This window comes from Sminthopsis crassicaudata, chromosome 1, assembly GCF_048593235.1.
Source record: "Sminthopsis crassicaudata isolate SCR6 chromosome 1, ASM4859323v1, whole genome shotgun sequence".
Classification (NCBI taxonomy): Eukaryota; Metazoa; Chordata; class Mammalia; order Dasyuromorphia; family Dasyuridae; genus Sminthopsis; species Sminthopsis crassicaudata.
This window is the reverse complement of record NC_133617.1, coordinates 483,691,854-483,715,376: the sequence shown is the minus strand read 5'-3', so window position 1 is coordinate 483,715,376 and position 23,523 is coordinate 483,691,854. Positions and strand designations below refer to the sequence as shown.

Genomic DNA, 23,523 nt, shown 5'->3' with positions numbered 1-23,523 from the left:
AACCACATTTAAATACATGGATTTTAAATTGGGAGAATAACTACATTGTGTGCTAAAAAATTTTAAGAAATGAAAATCATGCTACAAATCATTGATGCAAAAACCATGCTACGGTCCAATCATAGCCAAATACAAGCACAGCAATAAAAAAGTTTACAAAGTGAGCACACATCTGGTGGCATCTAGGTGGGCAGTGTGCTTTCACAGGCCTCTCTTATTCATTAGTTCTTGGGATTAGATTCCTGGATTGCCCACCACACCATATTTTTTTGATATGACATTGAATAGATTTCTTTTAAAGACAGGGAGATCAGATAAGCTGAAGGAAAGGGTGGAACTGTTTGCTTTATTTAGCTCAACTGACTTGAAACAGTGCTAGGGACCAAGGTCACGTGCTCAATCTCTAAGGGCACCAAGAAACTTGGTGCTGAAAACTCTTTTATGGTCCTGGATAACACTTCTAACTCTAGCTATCTATCAGGCAAACCTGCATCAAATAAGGGGAACCAGGTGGGAAAGTACAGATGGATGAGTGAATAAGTATCTCCATTCCTAGAAAAACAGCTAAGAGTGGATGTCCTCTTGAGGGTGAGGAGCATAATCTTCATGTACAAAGACATATCCTATTGGATGTTAACAAATCCTAAAATAAGTTCATTTAAGATCTTTACTAGGGAGAGTTCGTTTCTACTGACAAACAAGATGTTTTCTAACTTTACATCAGAATGTAAGGAGACATTTCCTCAATTTTCATCTATAAAGTTCCTTTCTTCTTTTAGAGGAAAACATTAAACCCATCATCTATCCCTTCTTGGATGATAATCATTTTCTGCTTTTCTACAGATGAGAGTGGTTACTTCCTAGTGACTACATTGCTCCAGGAAGGTCTATCCTAAGTTGGGGTTGATCTATCCATTGGGCATAAAATCTGTTTCAAGTCCATGGTCCCCCAAAGTGGTTAAGTCATGTGCAGATATTAATATCCTGACAGTGATCACAGCGCCAAGGCAGCTACATTGTACAAACAATTCTATGCAAAAAAAAAAAAAAAAAAGTTTACTAAAAATAGATAAGATACAAGAAATACCATGAACTCCAAAAAAAAAAAAAAAAAAAAAAATCTGTTATATTTTCACTGAATTTTTTTTTTTAAATCCAACCAAATCATCTCCAAACTAAGACATTTCAAACTTTTTTTTTCTTAGTTCATTAATTAAAGCAATGTCCGTATGGCTTAAGAGAGCAGTCAAAGTGCGCAAAAGGCAGTGGTTTTGTCCATGTTCTCTATGTATTCATCTTCAAAAGAATTTCAAGTTGTTTGTCTTGTGGTTGTCTTGTGGTCACCTGTGGGTCAGAAAGGACCCAGGACCACACAGCTCATGACTTCTGAGTAATTTTCTGGACAGTGAACTGTGGGTAGTTATCTCATGCTGAAAAGCCTTTGGACGGACTTTCTAGGATTTTTGGTTTAAAGTTTAGATTTTTGTTCCTCCATAGCTCCCAAAATTTTCGCTTGAAAGTGTTTCTTTCCTTTCACCATGCCCTCGCTCTTCTACCCAACCCAAGAATTTTCTTCTCTAATCATCACTTTCTACAGCAATTGATGGCCAATCTTGAGGGTCAAAACCTTCATTTAGGAAGGTAACCCCTCCTGCTCCATGGAGGCAAAGAAGAGATGACAGACCACAAGTTTTCCATATAGGGTTTTAGAAGAACTGATCCCTGGTAGTGCCAGATTACTGTCCAGTTATTCCTCATGTCCTCAAGGCAGAGGAGTGATATGTGACTGGTGAATAAGAGCTTTCTCATCACTTCTGCATCTGCCCTCAAGAGATGCTGACAACCCACAGAAGATGTCTTGATTCCTGGTCCTTCTCGAGGGGTTTTCTAGGAGCCCAGGCAGTTCTAACCTTGCTGGTACTCAGTGGCCAAAGAGGGTCATACTTGCACATACTCCCATGTGCACACGCACACACACACACACACACACACACACACACACACACTCCGCTCACTTGCAGGAAATGACAATATTAAAGCTAGCACCACAGTTAGCCTAGCCCCTACGATAGAAACCAACAAGCCAAGGGATAGTTCTATGGTTTTCAGACACCTGTAGCAAAAACAAATTGGTAAGAATTCTACTTTAGGATATTTTTCTAGTAGCTCTAGCAGCTGGGGTTAGAGTGGGGGATCAACTAGAACATCAATAATAAAAGGAAAAATATGCCATCTTGCCCCCTTAGAAGCCCCCCCAAACTCAATAACCATCCTTCATAGGTTGAGAGCCGACCTTGGTTCTTTGAGGAACTGACAACAGCTTCAGAGGTCAAGAAGGCAGAGAATATAAAACAAATGAAAAACAAATTCTTGGTTAAAAATAAAAAACCCAACAAGGGTTGGAGCCGGAGTGCACCAAAGGAGCCTTAAAATGTGCAGGAGGTAATTCACAACCTTGCTTTTTTTTCAAAAGCTGTTTTGCTTTATTTGGAGACACACTAGCTTTTCCATGTACAAAGCTGAACAATTAAGAAAAAGGCACCTGGAAACACCAAAGACTCACTCATTTAGTGTGACATATATATTTTTAAAAATGGTTTTAAAAAAACCCTCTTGGAAGCCTCCTCCTCGAGCGTCAGGCAATTCTGAAAATGTCGTCTTTCTGCCTGGTTTAGCAAGGGAAGGCTGTGTGCCTTTTGCCTCTATGGGATGGAAGCAGTTTCTCAAGCTCCTGTGACTGGGCCGTTGCCAGCCAACCTCAGGTCATCCTTCCTTCACCACCTGGCCTTTGTTTGCTTGTTTGTGAAATTACCAGTGGGATGAACCACACTGGGAAGGACCTGACCCACAACAGGACCAAAACGATACCACCTTGGAATGACTTTCCATTTGTATTATCTCGTGCCAAGAACATTTTTCTCTGCTCAAAACTGCCAAGTAGAAGTATTTTAGGAATGGATTGGAGCTGGGGTTAGGGGAGGGGATGTCAGGACTGAGCACAGGGAGAATATTCATTATCAAAACACCAAGAGTGAACCAAGGTTGTTATACCATGGAGAATCATGTGAACCGGCTGTTTCTCCTACAGAGGAGGTAGAAAGGAGAAAGTGGTAGGCTAGGAGTCCGTCCTAATGTTTCACACACAGCTCCATCCTCCTTTCATACTCCATCATTCCTACCTGGCCTTTAAGATGGAGAAATGGAACGTTTTGAAATCTTTTGAAGTCTCAAAGGCGCCATGCCCCTGCACCGATGAAATACACCTTCTCTTAAAAAGAAAAGAAAAGGAAAAAGGAAAGGAAAGGGCAGCTGCTTCTTGCAGTGGTTGTTACAAAAAGGATAAAAAAAAAAAAAAAAGAACAAAAACTTCCAACTGAAATCCTACTATTCACAAGTGGTTAAAGTTGTCACTTATCAGAAATTGTTTTTAAACAAAACTTCAGCTCTGTTGTCGGAATTGATTGTCTTCAAAAAAATAGACTTATGAATGATCACATCCATTCTACCCTGATAGAGAAATTTACCCATGGTTCACTGCCCCAGCCACCCACCCAGATGTCGCACTGGGTCACCCCAATGTCGGCGGGAGTTCCCACTGTGCTGTAGCCCGCAGAGTGTCAGACAAACGAGGAGAAGCCTGTGACTGGAGTCCGAGACCCCGGGGCCTGCTGTCCCGTTGGGGTGTACACGCCCCCCGCACTCTGTGTGGTGATGACAGTCTGGAAGTAGGGCTCGCTCTCCCCGGCTGCACACTCTTCGTATCTGTAGGCGGCCGGGTGCTTCACCCCCTTTGTCTGGCGCTTCCAGGAGTTATAGTAGGTAGGGTCGCTCATGTAATGGTTAACAAAGGAATGCTTTGGCAGTTCATCTTCATAATCGGAGTCTGTGGCCTGCAGCAGGGGAAGAAAAATAGCTGTGAGCATCTGTGACATACAAGCAAGCAGCTGTTAGCATCTGGCTCATGTCAGCCATGCAAAGGAGCACTATCCCATGTGCTTAGAGTCTGACAGAAATCAGGTAAAGTAGGGCTTACGGGAAAGGGAAGATCTTTTGCTGCTTCTTTCTTGAGTTTGCATCCAAACATATGGTATTTCTGGGGGGTGGGGAATTCTTTGTCACTTCTCTGCTCCAAGGCAGAATTCCATTGGTACCCAAGGCTTTCTGAAAACTGGAGTCAACTTCATTTTGACTACTTTCTTACGACACTTTCTGCTCCGATCAAAAGGGGTTTTCTCGCTGTCCCATTAATGTGTTATGTTTATTTGGGCCCATACACAGCAGTGTATCCCTCTCCTCTCTTATGGCCATTATTTTTCTATACCACCTCATACATACTTACAATATTTATTGAGCATCTGCTACCTACCAGGTGTTATACTACTAATTTGTCACTTATCACCTGCTGTCTCATATTGCTATTTGTATTTTTACATGAGTGTCCTATCTCACCAACCAGACTCTAATGAGGGGATGAGACTATGCCTTTGCTTTTGTCAGTATCCAGCACTTACCACAATCCTTATATTTGGTAAACATTTATTGAGAATGTTAATGACAATGAAAACTATAACAAGAATATTAACAATAAACACCTCATGTGTATACAATAATAATATAATACTTATATAATTACACATTATACACAATTATAAAATAATTATTTATATTATCATTATATTATGTTCTATATTTATATTTATATAATGATGTGTTATTATAATTATATAATACTTCTAAATTACTATTTATATCATTATAAATAATATAATGATAATAATAATATAATAACTTTATTTTAAAGAAGCACTTTCTAAATAAAAATCCTATGGATGATTATTCCCAATTTACAGATAAATAAACCAAAGCAGATAAAAGGCAGGGGAAATAGCTGACTGGTGGCCACATAGCTAATAAATAATGGAGTTAGGATGCTTGATGTGGGTAGTTGGATGTTTTGATAGGAAGAGCAGGGATGAAAGGAGAATTCAGTTCAATTCAGCAAACATTCAGACTGTGTACCAGGTAAAATACTGGATCTCTGGTCAGAAAGACTGAGGTTTAACCCACCACTGACTTTTACTGAATATCCTTATGCAAATCATTTAACCTGAGCCCCAGATTCCTCATCTATAAAATGAGAGGACATAATTATGTGGTCTCACAGATCTCTCCATCTCCAAATCTATGATCCATTAATAAACATTTTGCTTATTTTTTTGCTTATTATATTATGTATATATATTACAATTATTTGCTTATTATTATAATGCAAGCAACATTGAGGATTCTATAATGAATAAGACTCAGACTCTCTGTGTAAGGGGATTTATATCTAGGTGAATCAAGAAGACATTGCACACACATTTAATTCTAATGCACACAAAGATAAGAAGAGTACTGGATGGGTCAGATAGTATGCTATTAGAGAGGGGAGGAAGAAAGGAGCCTTTCCTGTTAAAAGACAGATAAGGAGGGAACAGTAGCTGTTAGATGCTCCTGGGGTCAAAGTATGGACCAAAGGAAGCATTATTGCCCAACTACATTTGAAAACACTCTATGAGTCTGATTTATCTCACTTTTTCCCATGTAATTCAACGTACACCAAAGGTCTGCAATATAAATAGATTTTTAAACAAACAAACAAATACTGATGTTTAAACACAGCATAGTCAGCTAGTCAAGATGCAATGTTCATATCTAGCCTACCTCTGGCTCTCCTGTGGTGTTTTCTTTTTGTAGGCAAAATAAATTATTCCTGTGTACAATTCTTTGGGATTGAGTCAGGCTACCTTCTAAAATTCTTTAGAGCATTACGCCCTCCCCATTTCAGCCTGCACAAGTGACTAAAGAGGATGACAGAAGGAGGAAGGCCTGTATAGAAAGTTTACAAAGAAATAAAACCAACTTTCAGTTTATTTACTATAGATACAAAGCTGGCCTCCCTCCTCCCTTCAGCTATTATTTTTGCCTGTTCTGTTTTGCCATCCTTGAAAAAGAAATTTTTTCTGTATCCAAATCATTTTTGAACAGGTCTGTGTTTTCTAGAGTCCTGGAAGGCCAGTCATGTACATCAAAGAAGGGGCCTGAAGAACACATCATCAGTGGAAAGTCAAGTGCCATGAAGAGTGTAAATACGAATTTTTGAAGAGTTTAGCAGCTTGGATCAACAAACATTAGTTCTTCCCCAGGTTTAAGTCCATTCTAAATGGTTTAAATAATCAATACAGTAAGTGGAGGTTGAGAAGGACTTTTTATGATGGTGGTATTAGTCTTAGGATGCTCATCAGGGACCATGACAGAGTTCATTTTCCAGCTGTTGTTGTTCAACCAAATAGTTGGATCCAGAGGAAGTTACAGAAATTCATTCCTTGCTGGGGACAAAAAAGGAAGCCAGGCTGGCAGACCTGCATAAGGTACCAGGGTCAGCATCAAATAATGATAGCTGTGCTTGTGCAAGTCCCTCTCCTACCTTCCTGCTGACAGATGGGGACCCAAGAGAAGGAATCATAGAAGGAACGGGCAGGCTGCCCTTTGGGAGCCTTGGTCTTAGTAATCGGGCAAGCATATTGTCTTTCCTGATGATAGAAAGGAAGATTCAAGGGCAGAGATTATTTTATTTTTGTCTAAAAATGCTCAGAACCTAACAGGGTGCTTCACAAATAGTAAGCCTGTACTAAATACTGGCTGGTTGCCACATTGATTGCTGTTTCGCTGGAGCCTATGATAAACTCTAAGGGCTCATGGAAACAAAATAGAAGCCTTCCTGTTCCTTTGGCATGTGAGCGAGATCAGTCATCATTATTCTTAATATTGACATCTTTGTGGCTAGAAAAATTGGAAAGAACTAACTTAGATGGTTTCAAAGTGACATTCAAATCCAAGAAAAATAATTCTCCCCTTCCCTCCTAATCCTATTTTAAACTTTTGTGAAGCTTCTTTCCCCCAAATTTCAGAGTAAGATTGACTTTATAAGTAGGTGTTTACTTTTCTAATATGAGGAAATGTATTATACAATTGGGCAAAGATCCATGTTGTCTCAATTTTCAAAAATTCAAAGTGAATAGAGTAAACAAACTATAATCCATTAAAATTGACTTCTGTGTCTTGTAAAATCCTACAATATTTTACTAAAAGGATACATTTCATTTTACTATTTAATGAATATTTAGAAAAGTCAAAGGTAGACCCAGCAGTTCTAAAGCAGCTTCATCATTATCTATCACAGTACCTATCATTACATAGCAATTTATTATACTTTGGATCCCTCCTTTACTAAAATGTAAATATTCCTGAGAAGGACAGCATTGAACTAATTCAGATTAGGCATTCATGACTCATAAGAATTACTTTGAGATGGAGAACACTAGGGTACTGGAAAGATGGAGAAGATATAGAAAGGGAGGAAGTAAAGGAAGACAAATTTCACATATTTTTAAATTTTACTTTGTCTAGACTAGTATTCTGTAGAAATAATCAAATCTGTTAGCCATAAGAAGGGTGAAAAGCATTCTCATTTTATAGGGAAGCCTTGGGCAAAGAGAGGTAATTTAACATGACCAATACCAAATAGTGATTTAATGGGAAAATCAATGGTTTCTGGTTTATACAATAACACTGTCATAAAGTTAAGGAGTTTGAAATTTATGGAAACCTACAAAAAAGTCATAGAATTGGAGTGAAATGGACATTAGAGATCACCAAGTTAATACAATTCCTTCATTTTATAGAGGAAATTGAAGCTCAGTGAAGTTAAGTCATTCATTTCTGTTTTCTCTGCCAAGAAGAATGATCTTTGAACTGGAAAGGACAAATAAATGGCTAATAGGGAATTGATAACTGAGATAGCTAGAGACAGAGTAAAAGAGCTGTCTTTGATGAATTCAGGTAATCAGCCTTACATGAATTATATTCAAAGGTACTGAACAAACTAGCATATCTAGCTGCTGAAATACTGTCAGTCATCTTTGAAAAGTCACAATGAATAGGAAAGGCAGTGCAGAATTCAGTAAGAACCCATGTTGTTTTAATTTTCAAAAAAGCAAAGTGGACAGATCCCAGCAAACCATTAACCAATGAATTTACCTTTAATGGCAAGCAAAACTTTATAACATATTACTAAAGAGGTGATTAATGAATATTTAGAAAAGGAAGCAAGGATCACAAAGATCGAGAATGGCTTTATAAAAACTAGGTCATAACAGATTAACTTCATTTACTTTTGTGATAGTGTTATTACACAGGTAGGTTTGGAGAATGTTGTAGATATAATTTACCCAGATTTTAGCAAAATCTCTCATATTTGTTGAAAAGATTGAAGTAAATGAGTTAAAGTATGGTATAGTTAGGTGAATTTAGTACTCAGTGAGTGTTGAGACCCCAAAAATTGTCATTAATGTTTCTATTTTTCTACTGGAAGGAGATCTCCAGTAGAGTGCCCCAGAGATTTGGTCTTGTGCTGGTTCTTTTAAGCTTCTCCCCCCCAAAAAAAACCTTTATTATTAAAGGCATAATTGGCCTATCCATCATATTTGCATTTGATACAAAACTTGGAGAGATAGCCAACATAATTGGCAAGATGGTCGGGATTCAAAAAGCCTGGATTATTTAGAATGTTGGGGCAAATCTAACAGGATAACTTTAATAGGGAAAAAAGTCATTCTAGAATTTTTAAAAAGAAAGCTCCTGCAAAATGAGAAAGAATCATTCATCTAGTCTAATTTTGGGGGGAAGTTGTATCATGCTATTGGCTCATGTTTAAATGTCCACTAAAACTTCCAGGTATTTTTCAAATGAACTCCCATTAAGCAGTACTTGCTTGTTCTTTTATTTATCAAGCAGTATGATGCTCCTCACTGGAGATCTTCCTTAAATTGTATAAAGTGACCAACTGGTGAGGGGGACAGTAAGGCACTGTGGTTTAGTGGTTTATGAAATTACTTAACTTCTCAGTACTTTATTCTCCTTACTTATTAAATGGGGATGATAATCACAGAGTTGTTATGAGAATCAAATGAGATTATGTAAAAGTACTTTCTAATCCTTAGCTTTTGACCTAAAAGGGATACAAAATTATCTAAACCATGGTGTATAATTCTTTTTTAAAAATAATAGCTTTTTATTTTTAAAATATGTACAGATAGTTTTCAACATTTACCCTTGCAAAACCTTGTGTTATAAATACTTTTCCCTCCCTTTTTCATACCCCTTCCCCTAGACAGCAAGTAATACAATATATGTTAAATATGTTAAATGCTTCTATACCTATTTCCACATTTATCAAGCTACACAAGAAAAACCAGATCAAAAGGGAAAAAAAGAGAGAGAGGAAAAAACAAAAAACAAAAATAACAACAAAAAGCAAGTGAGCAATAATAAAAATGGTAAAAAAAAAAATGCTATGTTGTGATCCACACTCATTTCCCACTGTCATCTCTCTGGGAGTACATGGCTCTCTCTATCACAAGATCATTGGAACTAGCCTGAATCATCTCACTGTTGAAAAGAGCCACGTCCACCAGAATTGATCATCATATAATCTTGCTGTAGCCTTATACAATGATCTCCTGGCCCTGCTCATTTCACTCAGCATCAGTTCATGTGAGTCTCTCCAGGTCTCTCTGAAATTATCCTGCTGGTCGTTTCTTAGAGAACAATAATGTTTCATAACATTCATATACCATTCATATAATTTTATTCAGCCATTCTCCAACTGATAGGCATCTGTGGTGTTTAATTCAAATAGCAATAATCTCTGTGGGCCACAAATTGATTTAGAAAACCACAAATTAATATTAGCTATGTTGTATTGTATTTTTACTTATTTTGTTATACATTTCCCAATTATATTTTTATCTGATTCTGCCTCCTTAGTAAATTTTGCTACTCTCCTTCTGCCCATGAGCTTATGTTTGACACCTTTAGATTCTAAACCAGTTTCCTCATTTTACAGCTGAGGAAAAGAAAAAGAGTTATTTGGTCCTGTATACTTAGCACTAGAAGGCTTCTGAAGACTTTTCCTGCTCTGAGATTTTCTAACTCTGTATTTTGCCCTAGGTCAGAATGAAAAATCCAAATTTTGAATTCAGTTTCAAGAGGCTCCTCATCCAGCGGTTTATCCATTGCCTTGGTGTCCCAGAGCCAGCCTCAAAAACTCCACAATTTAGGTGCTGCTCAGACAATCAATTCCCTGCAATGCAGAAATAGGCCAAATTCTCTTAATTGGTTTTAGAAGCAGTTTGGGAATATGTATAAAAACTGAAATGTTTGTTTGATGTTTCTGATAATTCATTGTGACTTTAGGGTTTTTAAAAATCTTATATGTAAGAATCTTTAGGATAGTGATAAAAATGGCATTGTAAATATTGTAAACAACCTTGAAAGTCTCAAGACCTCTGATCAACCCCAAAGCTCTGATCAACACCAATCATCCACAATTCCAGGGGAACCATGATAAAACATTCTACTCATTTCCTGATAGAGAACTGATAGACTATGATGCAAAATGAAACATTTTTAGATACAGCTAATGAGGGGATTTGTTTTGCTTAACTGCATATTTGTTATGAAGCTTTGGGTTTATATTTTTCTGTTCTTTTCCTATAAAAAGGAGGTAAGAAGAAAAGAAAATGGATTTTAGTTTGGTCATTAAAAAATTACAAATATTTAAATTTCTTTCCTTATGAAATAGTAAGACATCAATACCTAAGAACTTTGGAGCCTTTGAAGTAGAATTAAATTCTAAAATTAAACCTAAATAATTTTCTTGACAGTATACCAAATTGGGAAAACATTTTCACAGCCTTTTCACTGGCCTGGACTTTAAATCCACACTGTTCCTCTCCATTATTTTTATTTAGTTATTAAGAATTTATGAACCCACCTACTCTCAGAAAATTTATGGTGGATTATAAGTATAGCAGCACAAAATAAGGATAATTAGGGGAAAAAAAAACAGAGCTAAGATCATTCATCTAAAGGGAGTGGTGAGAACAGATGCTCCCAGGCAGGCATTTGAGTTGTGCAGATTCCAGCTGGGCATCTGGCAATGAAGGCAAAAGAGAAAACAAGTTTTGTTTTCTGACAAGAGAAAACATACAAATTCATCTTCAGAGACAGCATTGGTCCTGAAACTAAACCCAAGCAAGAATTTATCATCGGGTCTTGTGTAAGAGACACTGAGTAACAAAGTGGATGATATCTTCAACTCCGGTTTTACAAGATACAGGAACATTGTTGAAATGGATAGCTTTGTATCGATCCTCTATATGGGCAGAGGGCAAAACACTAAATTTTATCTCAGCAGAGACATTTCCTTCCCATTAAGACTCCTCGTTAATATGAGGAATCTAGCAGGCAAAAAATGAACAGCTTTAGCTGATTCTGCCCTGCTCTCCTTTCACTTTCACCTCCCTAGGACTGGGAAGAGTGGGCTACAGAAAATGGAGTCCCTAGCTTGAGAGGATTTTGTAGGTACAACAATTTCCCCGTGAGTAGATGGAGAATGGGCATTAGAAACCCCTGGCTCAGAACTTGGGGATATGATTTAACCCAATGCCTTGCTAATAAAAGTAATCACAGTTTCAATTAACTAAGACTCATGAGCCCCAGTTGCCTTTCTTTGTGAGTCAGTGAGCAAGGTATTTTTTTTTTTTAATTCTCCTCAGTGTTACTCATTCTGTAGATTGCTTATATGACATTATTATTTTTTAATGGGGATATATTTTAGTGAGTCAGAATTATTGACAAAATGAAAATGCTGCAGGGTTGGCTTTTTCCCCCCTTCATGATGTGAAGTAGTAATGTGTATTTGTTACCTAGGAAACCTTGGAGGGATGGCATGTGACTGGCTCTGCCATCAGATTGGCTGTCAGAGTTACTAAAGGTACGTAGACGCCTGTAAAACAACTAATAGAGAAAATGCCTGACAATTTTGGTATTTTATTGGCAAGATGAAAGCCTCCAACATTATTAAGGGATGAATTAGGTACCAAGGATACGTCTCATCTGTTGATATGGAAGGGAATTTGAAAACCGTTTTGAATGTTGAAAAGGATTTTTCAAACTATGATTTGTGAGGTAATATTAATATAAATTCATAAGCAGCAGTGCTGAAAAACAGCATTTGTGGATGGAACTTATTATTTCTAACTACAGCAACATAAATAGATAGAGCATGTGTTATATGACACTTTGAGTACAATAGCCTGCAGCATGAGTCAGTCAGCACTCTGTGATCCTGGGACAGGATTCTTGGAATTATTACTTTGGGAATCATATCTCTGAGAATGGTTGAGAAAGGGAGAGAAACAATGGCACCACCATTTCTTCAGTGAAAAATTCCTACTCAGAAAAGCTCTTTCAACTAGAGTCCCCTTGTACCTGCCTGTTCATTGTTCTCACCACCAGCTGAAGAGGAAGAATAATGTGGAGGTGGGGAAGGAGCCCTGGGAAGAACTGCCTTTCCCCTTCTAGCAGCAATGTCCTTCTTGCCTCCCTCCTGAACAGATGGTTATGTCAAAACATTAACTTGGGCCCAGTTTTAGCCTCCAGGTATGTTATAAATAGAACAAATCTTATAAATTACTTTTTATTCTTAATGTTCTTATTTGCTACTGTGTTTTAATCCAGAAAGTGCCTCTCAAGACATTTTGTTAGTAAATGAGATACAAATCTTAAAAAATATATAAATTCGGATTACTCACTGGACATTTGCAAGAATGATAGTGACATCACCTAAGCAGGTGATCTTCAATTGTTTCTTCTTCCTCTACCTCTTCTTCTTTCTCCTTCTCTTTTTTTCCCCTTTCTCCATCTTTCTTCTTCTTCCTTCTCCTTCTCCTCCTTCTTATTCTTCCTTTGCCTCTCCTCCTTTTCCTTCTTCTTTTCCCCTCTCCCCCTTGCTCCTTCTTTCTAGATTTTTCTGTCTTGCCCTGCCAGAAGGGTGATGGCAACTCATTGAGCCAAATCCCATTGCTCATCATCATGGTGGCTTTGACCTCTGCTTTGGTTTAGCTTAGTAGCTCCCTGCTCCCAAGGGCTCATCACAGTGATTCTTAAAGACTTGGTGGAGACAGTTGATAGGTTTTGGTCACTGAAGCTCAGAGCTCCTGTGCACCAGCGATCCAGTCCCACCTCCCAGTAACAGGAATAACGAGCATACAACACTACCTACAATGCTTCAGCTTCTTCTTGCTGAGGAGAGCAATGTGGGACATGGCACCCTCTTAGACAATCTCAATTGGGAGGAGCCTCTCTACATTTCAACATCTTTTTTCCATTTCTAACATTTTAGAGTTGAAAATCTAAACAGGAAATCACTCCTCCATTATATGTATTATGATAAACTAGAGAACAGAAAGAAGACACAGAAAAGATCATTATCAATGAAAAGCCTCTGAGCTTTTGAAATACCCTTGTGGTTATTGGCCTGGTTTCCTTTCCTCCTAAACTTTATGCAAAAAATATATATAATTGCTCTTCAAGAAAACTTAAGAAGAAAAGTTTGGGGAAAACAAAGTTCATCCTTCCCTAAGCACTGTGAGATATAAACAAAAGGAAGATGAGAAGCAGAAACAGAATAGATGAAAGATCTAAGAGATTACAAAACAGAAGTGGTCAAAACTCTAACTGAACTTCACAGTATCTCAAGTGGCACTTCCAAGATGATCAAAAGCCAGTGTCCCCACTGATACCGCTGTTGGGAGCCCATTAACACTCCCTGCCTAGAAGTCCCCCAAACAAGTCAACATCAAAGCCTGGATGTAGCAGGATTAGATATCAAAGAACTCAAGAGAAAAGGAGATGTGGCACATTTTATCCACACAGAAAACTTCACAATGCTCAGAGAACTTAGAATAACTCAGACATCTAAATATTTCTCATATGTACAAAGAGGTCCCACTAAATAATTTAATGCTTTCAAAAAATAAACTCACAATTCATTACCTTGCAAAATAGGGCTAATGCTTTTTGTCCCCACATCTACTCACCCTTAAGTACCTAGGGGCGGTAAACAGGATGGGGCCTGGAGTCAGGAAGGTCTGAATTCAAATATGGCCTCAAATACTTACTAGCTGTGTGATTTTGGGCAAGTCACTTCTGTCTGATTCTATTTTCTCAACTGTAAAATGGGGATAATAATAGCCCCTACCTCCCAAGGGTGGGAGGTAATATTTGTAAAGTGCTTGGCATAATATCTGACACAAAGTAAGACTTAATAAGTGTTTATTCTTTTTTTTTTTTCCTTTCTTCCTATCCCTATGCCAGTTCCTGGCTACAAAGAGCACAGAGTTAAATAGAGAGGAAAACTTATTTATCATAGTGTTGGGGTGAGGAGGTACCAAAGGATAGAGCACAATGAAAAGGAGTTGTTTTACTTAGGATAATAAACAGTACCAGAGAATTCCAGGATTAGTTTTAGATACAGAAATGCTATGAGTGAAAACTGGTTTCCTCTTTCACTTGGTGCTGCCTTTGGCTCAGCTGGAGGAGCCGGACCAGCAATGTACTTCACTGTTTTCTTCCTGGATAAGTGCAGCAGGGCTTCTGTAAGACTTCATTTGGCAATCCTCATTTTGAGACACAAGCCTAACCTTTGAGCCCTCCCACCCTGCCAGCTGAAGTTCCAACACAACTCTTGGCCACACTCATGGCCAGAGACCTGGGTGTCTTTTGTAAACCAAACTGGAGAGAAAAGCAAAGGCTGGCAATGTTGGCAAACCATGTACTCTCCCACCTAACCTGGACAAACACTGCTTTCCAAGAAATCACTGGATTTAAGCCATGGGTTCAATTGGCCCTGCATAGAGCGAACTTCACAGGCAAAACTGATTTGAGATTAAACATTGATTTAAAATATGAATGTTAGGGAGTGCAAGCAGGGTTAAATGACATTCCAGGGTCACACATCTAGGAAGTGCCTGAGGCTAGATTTGAATTTATGAATGTTAGTATTCTTACAAGGTGCTAAGTCACTTGAATTGATAGAGACAATAGTTATCTAATTTAGCATGGTTCAGTATCGTTGATCTGATCCTACAGGATATTATAGACCAGAACTTGAAACAAGGTACTAAGTGGAATTGAGGAGACAATGATTAAATCTAATTTAGCATTAATTTAATCCTACAACAAATAATGGTTTCCTAGTGATTTAATGATTGGTGTATACTCAGTGTGGGATATATAAGGAGGAGCTGTCAGGGCCAGAAAAAAGGACAAGCCCACTAGAAGCTCATTTGGAGGAAGCTAGAGGCAGAAGCTGGCAGAGGCAAAGGACTAGTGGCAGGAGCTCTTAGAACCAAGGAGAGAGATAGGCCTCTAAGAAAGCTAACCGAGCTCAGGAAAAAAAAGAGACAATACTTTGAAGGAAATAATAAAGGATTTGGACTTTAATCCCAGGCTGCACTTGTGGTGATTAATAGCTGCCTCCAGAAGCCCCCCAAGAAATCTGGAGCAGAGAACATTATATTTTAAAGAAGAATATTACACATGAAGATGAGTGTTCCTGGCTTTAAGCCCAGCAGTGTAACTACTTTGTGATTTGGCTGCCCATTAAAATAATATTAATTTTGTTAACTTATTTAACTTTATAACCTATTTTGGAGTTTTCTTGACAAAGATAAATGAAGTAGTTTGCCATTCTCTTCTCCATCTCATTTTACAGATGAGGAACTGAGACAAACAGGATTAAGTAATTTGTCTAGGGTCACACAGCTAATAAGTGTCTGAGGCCAGATTTGAAATCATGAAGATGAATCTTACTGACTCCAAGCTCAGTGCTCTATACACAATGCAACACAGATGTTTATTAGTCTTCTAGATGCTTTTATAACTCATTCACAACAATAAATCTAAGTTTCAAATGACGATTCAACAAATATTTTAAGTGCCTATTATGTTCTATGTTAAATACCAAGGATACAAAAAGAAGCAAACATACAGTCCCTATCCTCAAGGAGCTTATAATCTAAAAGGAGAAACAACAAGCAAATATATATAAAGCAAGATACACACACACACACATATATATATATATATCTATATATAGATATAGATATATGAATTTCCTACATAAATAGGAAATAATCAACAGAAGAAAGGTACTGAAACTCAGAGAAATGGAGAAATGTTTCCTTTAGAAGGTGAAATTTTAGTTGGGACTTCAAAATCTGATGTCAGAGGTTCAACAAGGAAGGATTTTTTTTGTTTGTTCATTTTTTTGTTTTTGTATTTTGCGAACCATGGTAAGGTTGAATTTTTTTCAGGAAACCATAGAGCTATGGTGTCAGAGTTTCATATAACAATTCCCTCATATAACAAGAAACTGTCTCTGATAAATTGAGCTTGCAGGTTTTTTTTCACTCTTTCTTAGTGAAAAGATTTGAAGCTTTAGTACTCAATTTTAAGTCCTTCCTCTGATAACTGGCATGACTCTGGGCAATATGCTTAATTTTTCTTTACCACTGAATCTGTAGAAATTGACTTGCTTAAGAATTTCCCTTTAAAAAAATGGTACTACGTTAAGTTTGAAGTAAGGTATAACATGTTCTAATTTCTCTCCCCTGACAAACTGCTCCATGTTTCTCTAGTAATCATAAGTTGTTCTACTTTTCTATATTTAAGAAGATGTTCCCTAAATCTCAAATCTAACTAAACTTAAGCTATTATTAGGTCACTCCTAAATTCTTCTCCTTGCCTGCTCTTTCCTCTTTATATCAACAACTATAAAATGTCTCAATTTCTATATTCAGTAGATCTAATTTTTAGACATCATGTTGCTTCTTTTTTTCTTGACTAAGAAAAAGATCAAAATACCATAGAATTTGAGTATTTTTGTAGAAATTGTCCTCCAACCCTCAGGCTAATTAAGAAAAACTTTGAACATGCTAATCTATTAATCAAAGTAGTCTTAATTTTATGTGTTTCTTCATCTGCAAAATAGGCATACTTTCTAGGTCAAAAGAGATTATATATAGTGATTTTTTAAATAGTTGGGAAATATCATAGGAATGTGAACTACAATCACTTGTTATGTAGGATCATAGGATTTAGAAGAAGAAGGTATTTTAATGATCATCTCATCCAATCTCCTTGTTTTTCAAACAGGGAAGCCAAGATCTTGGGAATATAAGTGGTTAGTCTTACTAAAGGTAGTAAGTGGTAAAGCCAGGGATCTTTTCACTATATCTATCCTTCTTTATTGAGTTTATTCTAGGAAATTCTACATTCACTTTTACATTTCATTCATTCAACAAATATCTTTTACTACACTGTACTTGGCAGGGTGGGAGACAAAAAATCTAAACATATTTTCTTCCCTCAAAAAATATATGGTTTAATATGGCTCACAAAAGAAGTCCCTTTTCCCCTGCTAACATTCTATGAATTTATGGGAATACAAATGGGTGCCTCAAATCTTAGTACAGTATTAAGCTTTAGTAGCTCTAAACTGCTAAGACTTTTGGGAGATAAACAGCTACTTGAGGGCAGAAGCTTTCCTTTTCCTCTTTATATCTCCAAGGTTTAGAACTGTGTCTTGCACAGAGTAGACCCTTAATAAATGCTTGCGGAAAGGAATGAATAACTATCATGCAAAGCAGCAGGAAATAAGTGCCCTGAAAATAATATAAACAAAATGTTATAGAATTTCAGAAGATGAAGAGTTCATTGTGGGATTAGGACAGTTGGAGATCAAGAAAGGCTTCTTATTTTTAGAGGGGCTAGCACTGAGACTTTGAAAGGTATGTATGTCTTTCATAAGCACAGATGGGAGTAAAGAGAAAGTAGTTCTTTAAGAAAACCACAGGAGCAAAGGTTCTCACACACCAATTCATGTATGTGTTTGTTCTTCCCAATTTTTCAAGGCAGGGACATTAAACTCAAACTGCTCTCTCCAAAGATACCAATGATTTTTCAATTGCCAAATGCAATGACCTTTCCTGTCTTCAAACTTCTTAACCCCTCTGAAAGTTATAATACTGTTTTCCACTCTTTTCACTTTGATCTTTTTTTCTTTCTAAATTTTTGTGACACTGCTGTTTCACTCCTACCTGACTGACCACTCTGTTGTTTCTTTGCTAAGTACTAACCTAATTTTTAGATATTTTTCAATGCTTTGTGTTGGGCCCTCTTCTCTTCTTCCTCTATGCTATTTTACTCCCATAAATTCAATTATAATCTCTATGAGGATGATTTTCAGATCTATTGATTCATTCCTAGCTTCTCTTCCTATCTTGAGTCTCATATCTCCAAATGTTCATTAGACACCTCAAAATTGGATGTTGCATTGATATCTTAAACTCTATGTCTAAGATCAACATATCTTTCCCCCCAAACTCTGACCTTTTTTTACTTTCTTATTATTATCAAGGGTTCCACCATCCTCTTAGTCAACTAGTCCTGCTAATTCTACTTTTGCAATATTTCTTGTATATATCCCTTTCTCTCATGACATTGCCATCATCATGGTACTGGCCCTTTTTCACCTCATTCCTGCACTACTGCAAAAATTTCTGATTGGTCTTTAAGTGTTTCCTCACTTCAGTCTACCCTCCATTTAGCTATCAAAATAATCTTCTTAAAACTCAAGTCTGACTATATTCCCCTCTTATTGAATAAGCTCTCTATTATCTCTAGGATCATATATTTAATCCTCTACTTGGATTTAGAGACCTTTGTAATCTGGCTCCTTTTTATCTTTCCAATCTTCTTATATCTTGATCCCCTCTATATGCTCTAACATCCCAAAGGATCTCTTTGCTCTTCTCCATGCTTAAGATAACTTCTAACTCTCTGTCTTTCATTGGTTGTCCCCTCCATCCCTTCTTTACCTCTGTCTCTTAGAACTCCTGACTTTCTTTGAAAAATAGAAAAAAATCCTCTCTTCTGTAACGAGCCTTTACTGGGTCCCCTTAGTCTCCAGGTTGTTCTCTCTGCATCTTGTTTATATGTGGTTGATTTCATGCTGTTTCACCCATCAGACTGTGAGCTCCTTAAGGGCAGGGATGTTTGTATTCCCACTACTTAATATAGTGCTTGTTGACTTCAGCTTCGAGTTTTTATACCTTCTCACAGTATCTCAGATTGTATGCACAGAGATGATAATTAATAAAGATCTGTCCACTGAATATGCTGTTTCTGTTCAAGTTATAATAAATACAAACAAACTATAGCTAGGATAAATGGAGATAGTCAACAAGGGAAAGTACTAGCATTAAAGGGTATCAGGAAATGTTTCTCAAAGAAGAATGGATTTTAGTTGGGACATGAAGGAAGCCAATAAAGCTGGCTCTTCAAACTACTCCTGGATATAAATCCAATAACCTTTCCATTATTCCATGCTACCCTGGATTATTTGGATACTATCAGTGGGGGGTGAATTGAAACCCAGGGAAAAATCCATGCTGCCATACGGGAAAGAATATTGGAGAACATTTATGGAACTAGGAACCAGAGTAGGCAAGACCTACAGGAGGCTCGGGAATGCAGAGTGAAAATAATGTATATTTCCTGGAGCCAAAGGGATGATAACTTAAGTATCAAGATAAGACTAGCAGATTGGACTTGTGAGAGTTAAGACTAGACTAAGAAATGGTGGTAACGAAAATTTGCCTCCTGCTAGATGTCTGAATGTTTTTCCTTTGGTTAGTATTGAATAAATTAATTGTAGCATGTGATGAATATTGTTTTTTCAAAGGTGATATATCAGCAGATTCAACCTCTGTAAGATCCTACAAAGCAACCAGGTCAAGTATGAGCTTGACAACTGACTCATAGGATTAAGATAAGGCTCTGGTGAAAGCTTGTTTTCAAAAAGTATCAAGTACCTCAGAAAAAAAAGGAATCTTCACATTCATACTATTATCCAGAAGATATTGACATTCTTTATCAAAAATGGCACCTGCTGCTAAAAATAAGTACTCACCTCAGATTCAGATGCATCTACAGATTTCTCCTTCAGAGTCACACTCTCAGTTAGCACTGCTCCATTGTACTTGTTGCAAATGTCCTCATCGGAATAATGTAGCCCACCAGGACTTGGTCGAGGAGGGGATCTAGGAGTATGAAGGGGGGGATGGGGAGAGGTTGCTGTGTGAAAGCCAGCACTGAACATAAAAGAACTTTCCCAATATGCCTATTGGCACTTACTAATCCCTGTGCAGATTTGGACTCTGATCTCCAAACCTTCAACCAGAGGTCACCAAATCCAATTAATTGCCTCTAATTTCTTTCTCAAGGGCCAACTTGACATTTTCATAATCCCTGATCCTGAATACACATCAAGCACCCCTAAAGTGACAGCTTTTCTAAGACAGGTACTGAGGTTACTTGGAAAAAAGCCTATCAAAGTCACTCTGTAAGCTACAAAAGGCATCCTTCAGCGAGCAGTGGTCCTTTCTCCCGCTAAAGCATGCCCTGATTAATTTGGAACAGGAGTCAGCAGTGCACATGGCTCTTCGAGAGACCCTGTTAGAGTTTAATTAGGCAGCAGGAGCCATTATCAAGGTGATAGGACCACTATCATCTTCCACCTGCAAAGGCTTGATACTCCCTCAATATGATTAGCCCAGGAGTCCCGGGAATTAGGACTTTAGCTGTTGACACCAAGGCACTTAATGGTGCTGCGTGGAAAGGAGGCAGCTTCTGAGGCATTCATTCTGCAGCTGCCTGGACTAGGTTATGTAGTTACTGAAGGAAATGCCTGCTTTTAGGTGGAGAAATTTTGAAAGAAAATGAGGAAATTCTGTTGAGAATATCTACCTTTTTTGTATTACCTACTATTTGTAATGTTTATATCGTGTGTGTATATAGTTATTTACATTATTGGATTGTGAACCTTTTGAAGGCAGGGACTGTTTTTAGCTTAGCACAGTTATCTGGCACATAGTAAGCATTTAATAAATGCATGTTAACTGACTTTCTGGCACTGTGGTAGAATCATCTGTCAACCAGGACTTATTAAGAGACTGTTATATACCAGGATTGGATGGGGGGGAAACACTTTGTGGTCCATCACCTGATTGGCCAATTAGTTAGAATACAATTAGATGCTACATTTCTTGCTTTCTTCTAGGATAGTTCTTAGCTAAGGAACAAATACACATTTTCATTGCACAAAAATCTACCTGTTTATATCTAAATGTAGCCTATCTTTCTTTCCCCAAGGGGAAACTCACAGGGAACTATATGTAGATGTCATTGGCCAGGAAAATGTTTATTTTTAAAAGTTCCTTTAAAGAAAGAATGACAACTGGAGGGATAGATCTTTTGACCTTCTATGACCACAAAAAGGACCCATATAGTGTCTTGACTACCCAGGGACTCTGGTTCCCCAGAAATACTGTTAATTTGTCCAAGTAAAAAGTCACCTCTGAAAGGTCACTTAATATTATTATTGTTGTTGTTGTTGTTGTTTTTAAAGAATGAATGTGTCATCTAACTATTTGGGTCCAATCTTTTTATTCTAAGAAGTTGAACTGATGCCTAGCTCACAAATAAATCATAAAATATTCAAATGCAATAAATGTTAGAGAAATAAATCAACTAGGCACATATTGTAAAGTGCCAGTAAATGATTCTAGTCTATAACTGTCAACAGATTGTAATTGTATGGAGAACCAGAAATTCAACACAAACACAAGCTTATGTCTCCAAGGTCTTAAGAGCCATTTTTCAATGCTCAATTTAGTTAATAACAAATGCTAGGAAGTAACCTCAATGCCAGAGTACAGAAAAGTACAGTTTCATTAAAAAACAAACAAAAAAAAAAACAAAAAACAAAAAAAAACTTTAAGCCTAATGAATATAAGCTGCAGATTATTATCTGTCGCAGTTCTGAGAGGCCAGTTCTCCACTAAACTCAGTTTAACAAAGAATATCGCAGAGAAAGGCATGGGCTACTTTTTATTCAATAAAGAAGGAACCTAAAGATAAACTCAACTTTTATATCTCTTAGTTTAGATGTATGTATTCATGTAAACATCATCTTTCCTGACAGAATGTAAGCTCCCTGAAGTCAGAGGCTGTAATTTTTTAGTTCTTTTGTCTATGTATCTCACTGTAAAAGTGATAACAGAGAGGAAAAGGGTAAGTTTAAACATATGCCTGTTTAGAAAGAGAGCTTGCTGATTCTCTGTGCTCTGACCCTTGATGCTTCCTGTGCATCCTTAAAAAGCCCTATTTACTTTCTCTTCCTATGATGTTGCTGATTCCACATTGTTCAGCTTCATTTCATGTGATCAGCTACTTCATGTTATGAAATCTGCCAAATACCAAATGTATGCTTGGCCAAAAAATTATTTTATGGAGAGCTCATACAAGGCCAGTGCTCACAAGATGGTCAGAAAAACCGATACAGGGACAAGCTCTCTCTTAAGAACTTTAGAATTGATTGTATGATATGGGAGATTCTGGCACAGGAGATCCATCATGGCGTGCCCTCATCAGAGAAGGTGCTGAGCTCTATGAGCAAAGCAGAATTGAATTAGCCTAAAAGAAACGTGAGATGTGCAAAATTGGAGAAGGCATCCCCAGTGTTCACAGGGACCAGTTGTGTGTGACCTCTGGCAGAGCACGCTGCAACTCGACTAACATGGTGATGTCATTTTGATCTCCTCGAGAACCAACCAACCAACCATGAAATCTGGCAGTTTGATGTAATCCACCAATTTAAAACTGACTTTTAGTGATGTTACATCTCTTTTGAAGTTCTACAGCATATAGGATTTCAATAATGATTTTAATATAATAAAATGTCTTCTTAATTTTCTCTTTTTATCCCCAGCACTTAACACAGGGCTTTGCATATAGTAAGCACTTAATAAATGCTCTCTTCATTCTTTCACTCTAACAAATTTGTTCAGTTTGACCAAATGAGGGTTCGTGAAAGGGGGCCAAATCATAGAATATTAAGTGGCAAGCACTGGTCCAAGCTAAAATGCTATACCTGGTGCCATTCTTCTTGGAGAAAGTGCTCTTGACATTGAGATGGCGGCTGTTTAGCTCAAGAGCAGCAAACCCTCCATTATCCAAGGTCACTGATTCCTCCATATTGGAGATGCTTTTTCCTGTAAAAAATAATTATATTAATTTTATGTGGATGATAAAAAGTTCTGCTTGTTTTTATCTATTAACAAATACTTATTTACTAAATAGTACCAACAGACTGCATCAATACATGAGTGATAGGCCAAGTCTTGTACTTGGAACATTGATGATGAATGAGACAAAGACACTGTCCTCAGGGAGCTTACAAACTAGCTAAATACACATGCACATTAAACATTAAATAATAATAGAAGGCAATTCAAAAACAGTAAATCAAATGAATAAAATAGGCAGTAATGACTTTCAAGCTCACAGTAAAGTGCAGAGATTTAAAGAGGCTGACTTCCCTGCAGGAAGGAGGTAGACTGAAGAATAAGCAGGAAATGTATTGATAGGGAGAAGGAAGGAAGGCATTCTTGGCTGAGGGAGCAGCATAAAGCACAGGTACGGAGGTAGTGATTGGCTTGGTACACCGAG

The 23,523-nt window shown here is 37.4% G+C and overlaps 1 protein-coding gene across 6 annotated transcripts in view; it reads right to left on the bottom strand.

Annotated features, from left to right (window-relative positions):
* Positions 1-2,459: 2,459 nt before the first annotated feature.
* The window catches only part of SDK1 (sidekick cell adhesion molecule 1), a 1,233,278-nt gene continuing 1,212,214 nt past the window's right edge, over positions 2,460-23,523 (bottom strand). For all 6 annotated transcript variants that reach the window (XM_074281198.1, XM_074281201.1, XM_074281200.1 and 3 more), the window contains 3 exons: positions 22,946-23,066; positions 19,925-20,054; positions 2,460-3,890 (listed from right to left, as the gene is read on the bottom strand). In XM_074281198.1, coding sequence (XP_074137299.1) covers positions 3,618-3,890; positions 19,925-20,054; positions 22,946-23,066 — 524 coding nt within the window. In that variant the 3' untranslated portion in view covers positions 2,460-3,617. The remainder of the gene's footprint in view (positions 3,891-19,924; positions 20,055-22,945; positions 23,067-23,523) is intronic.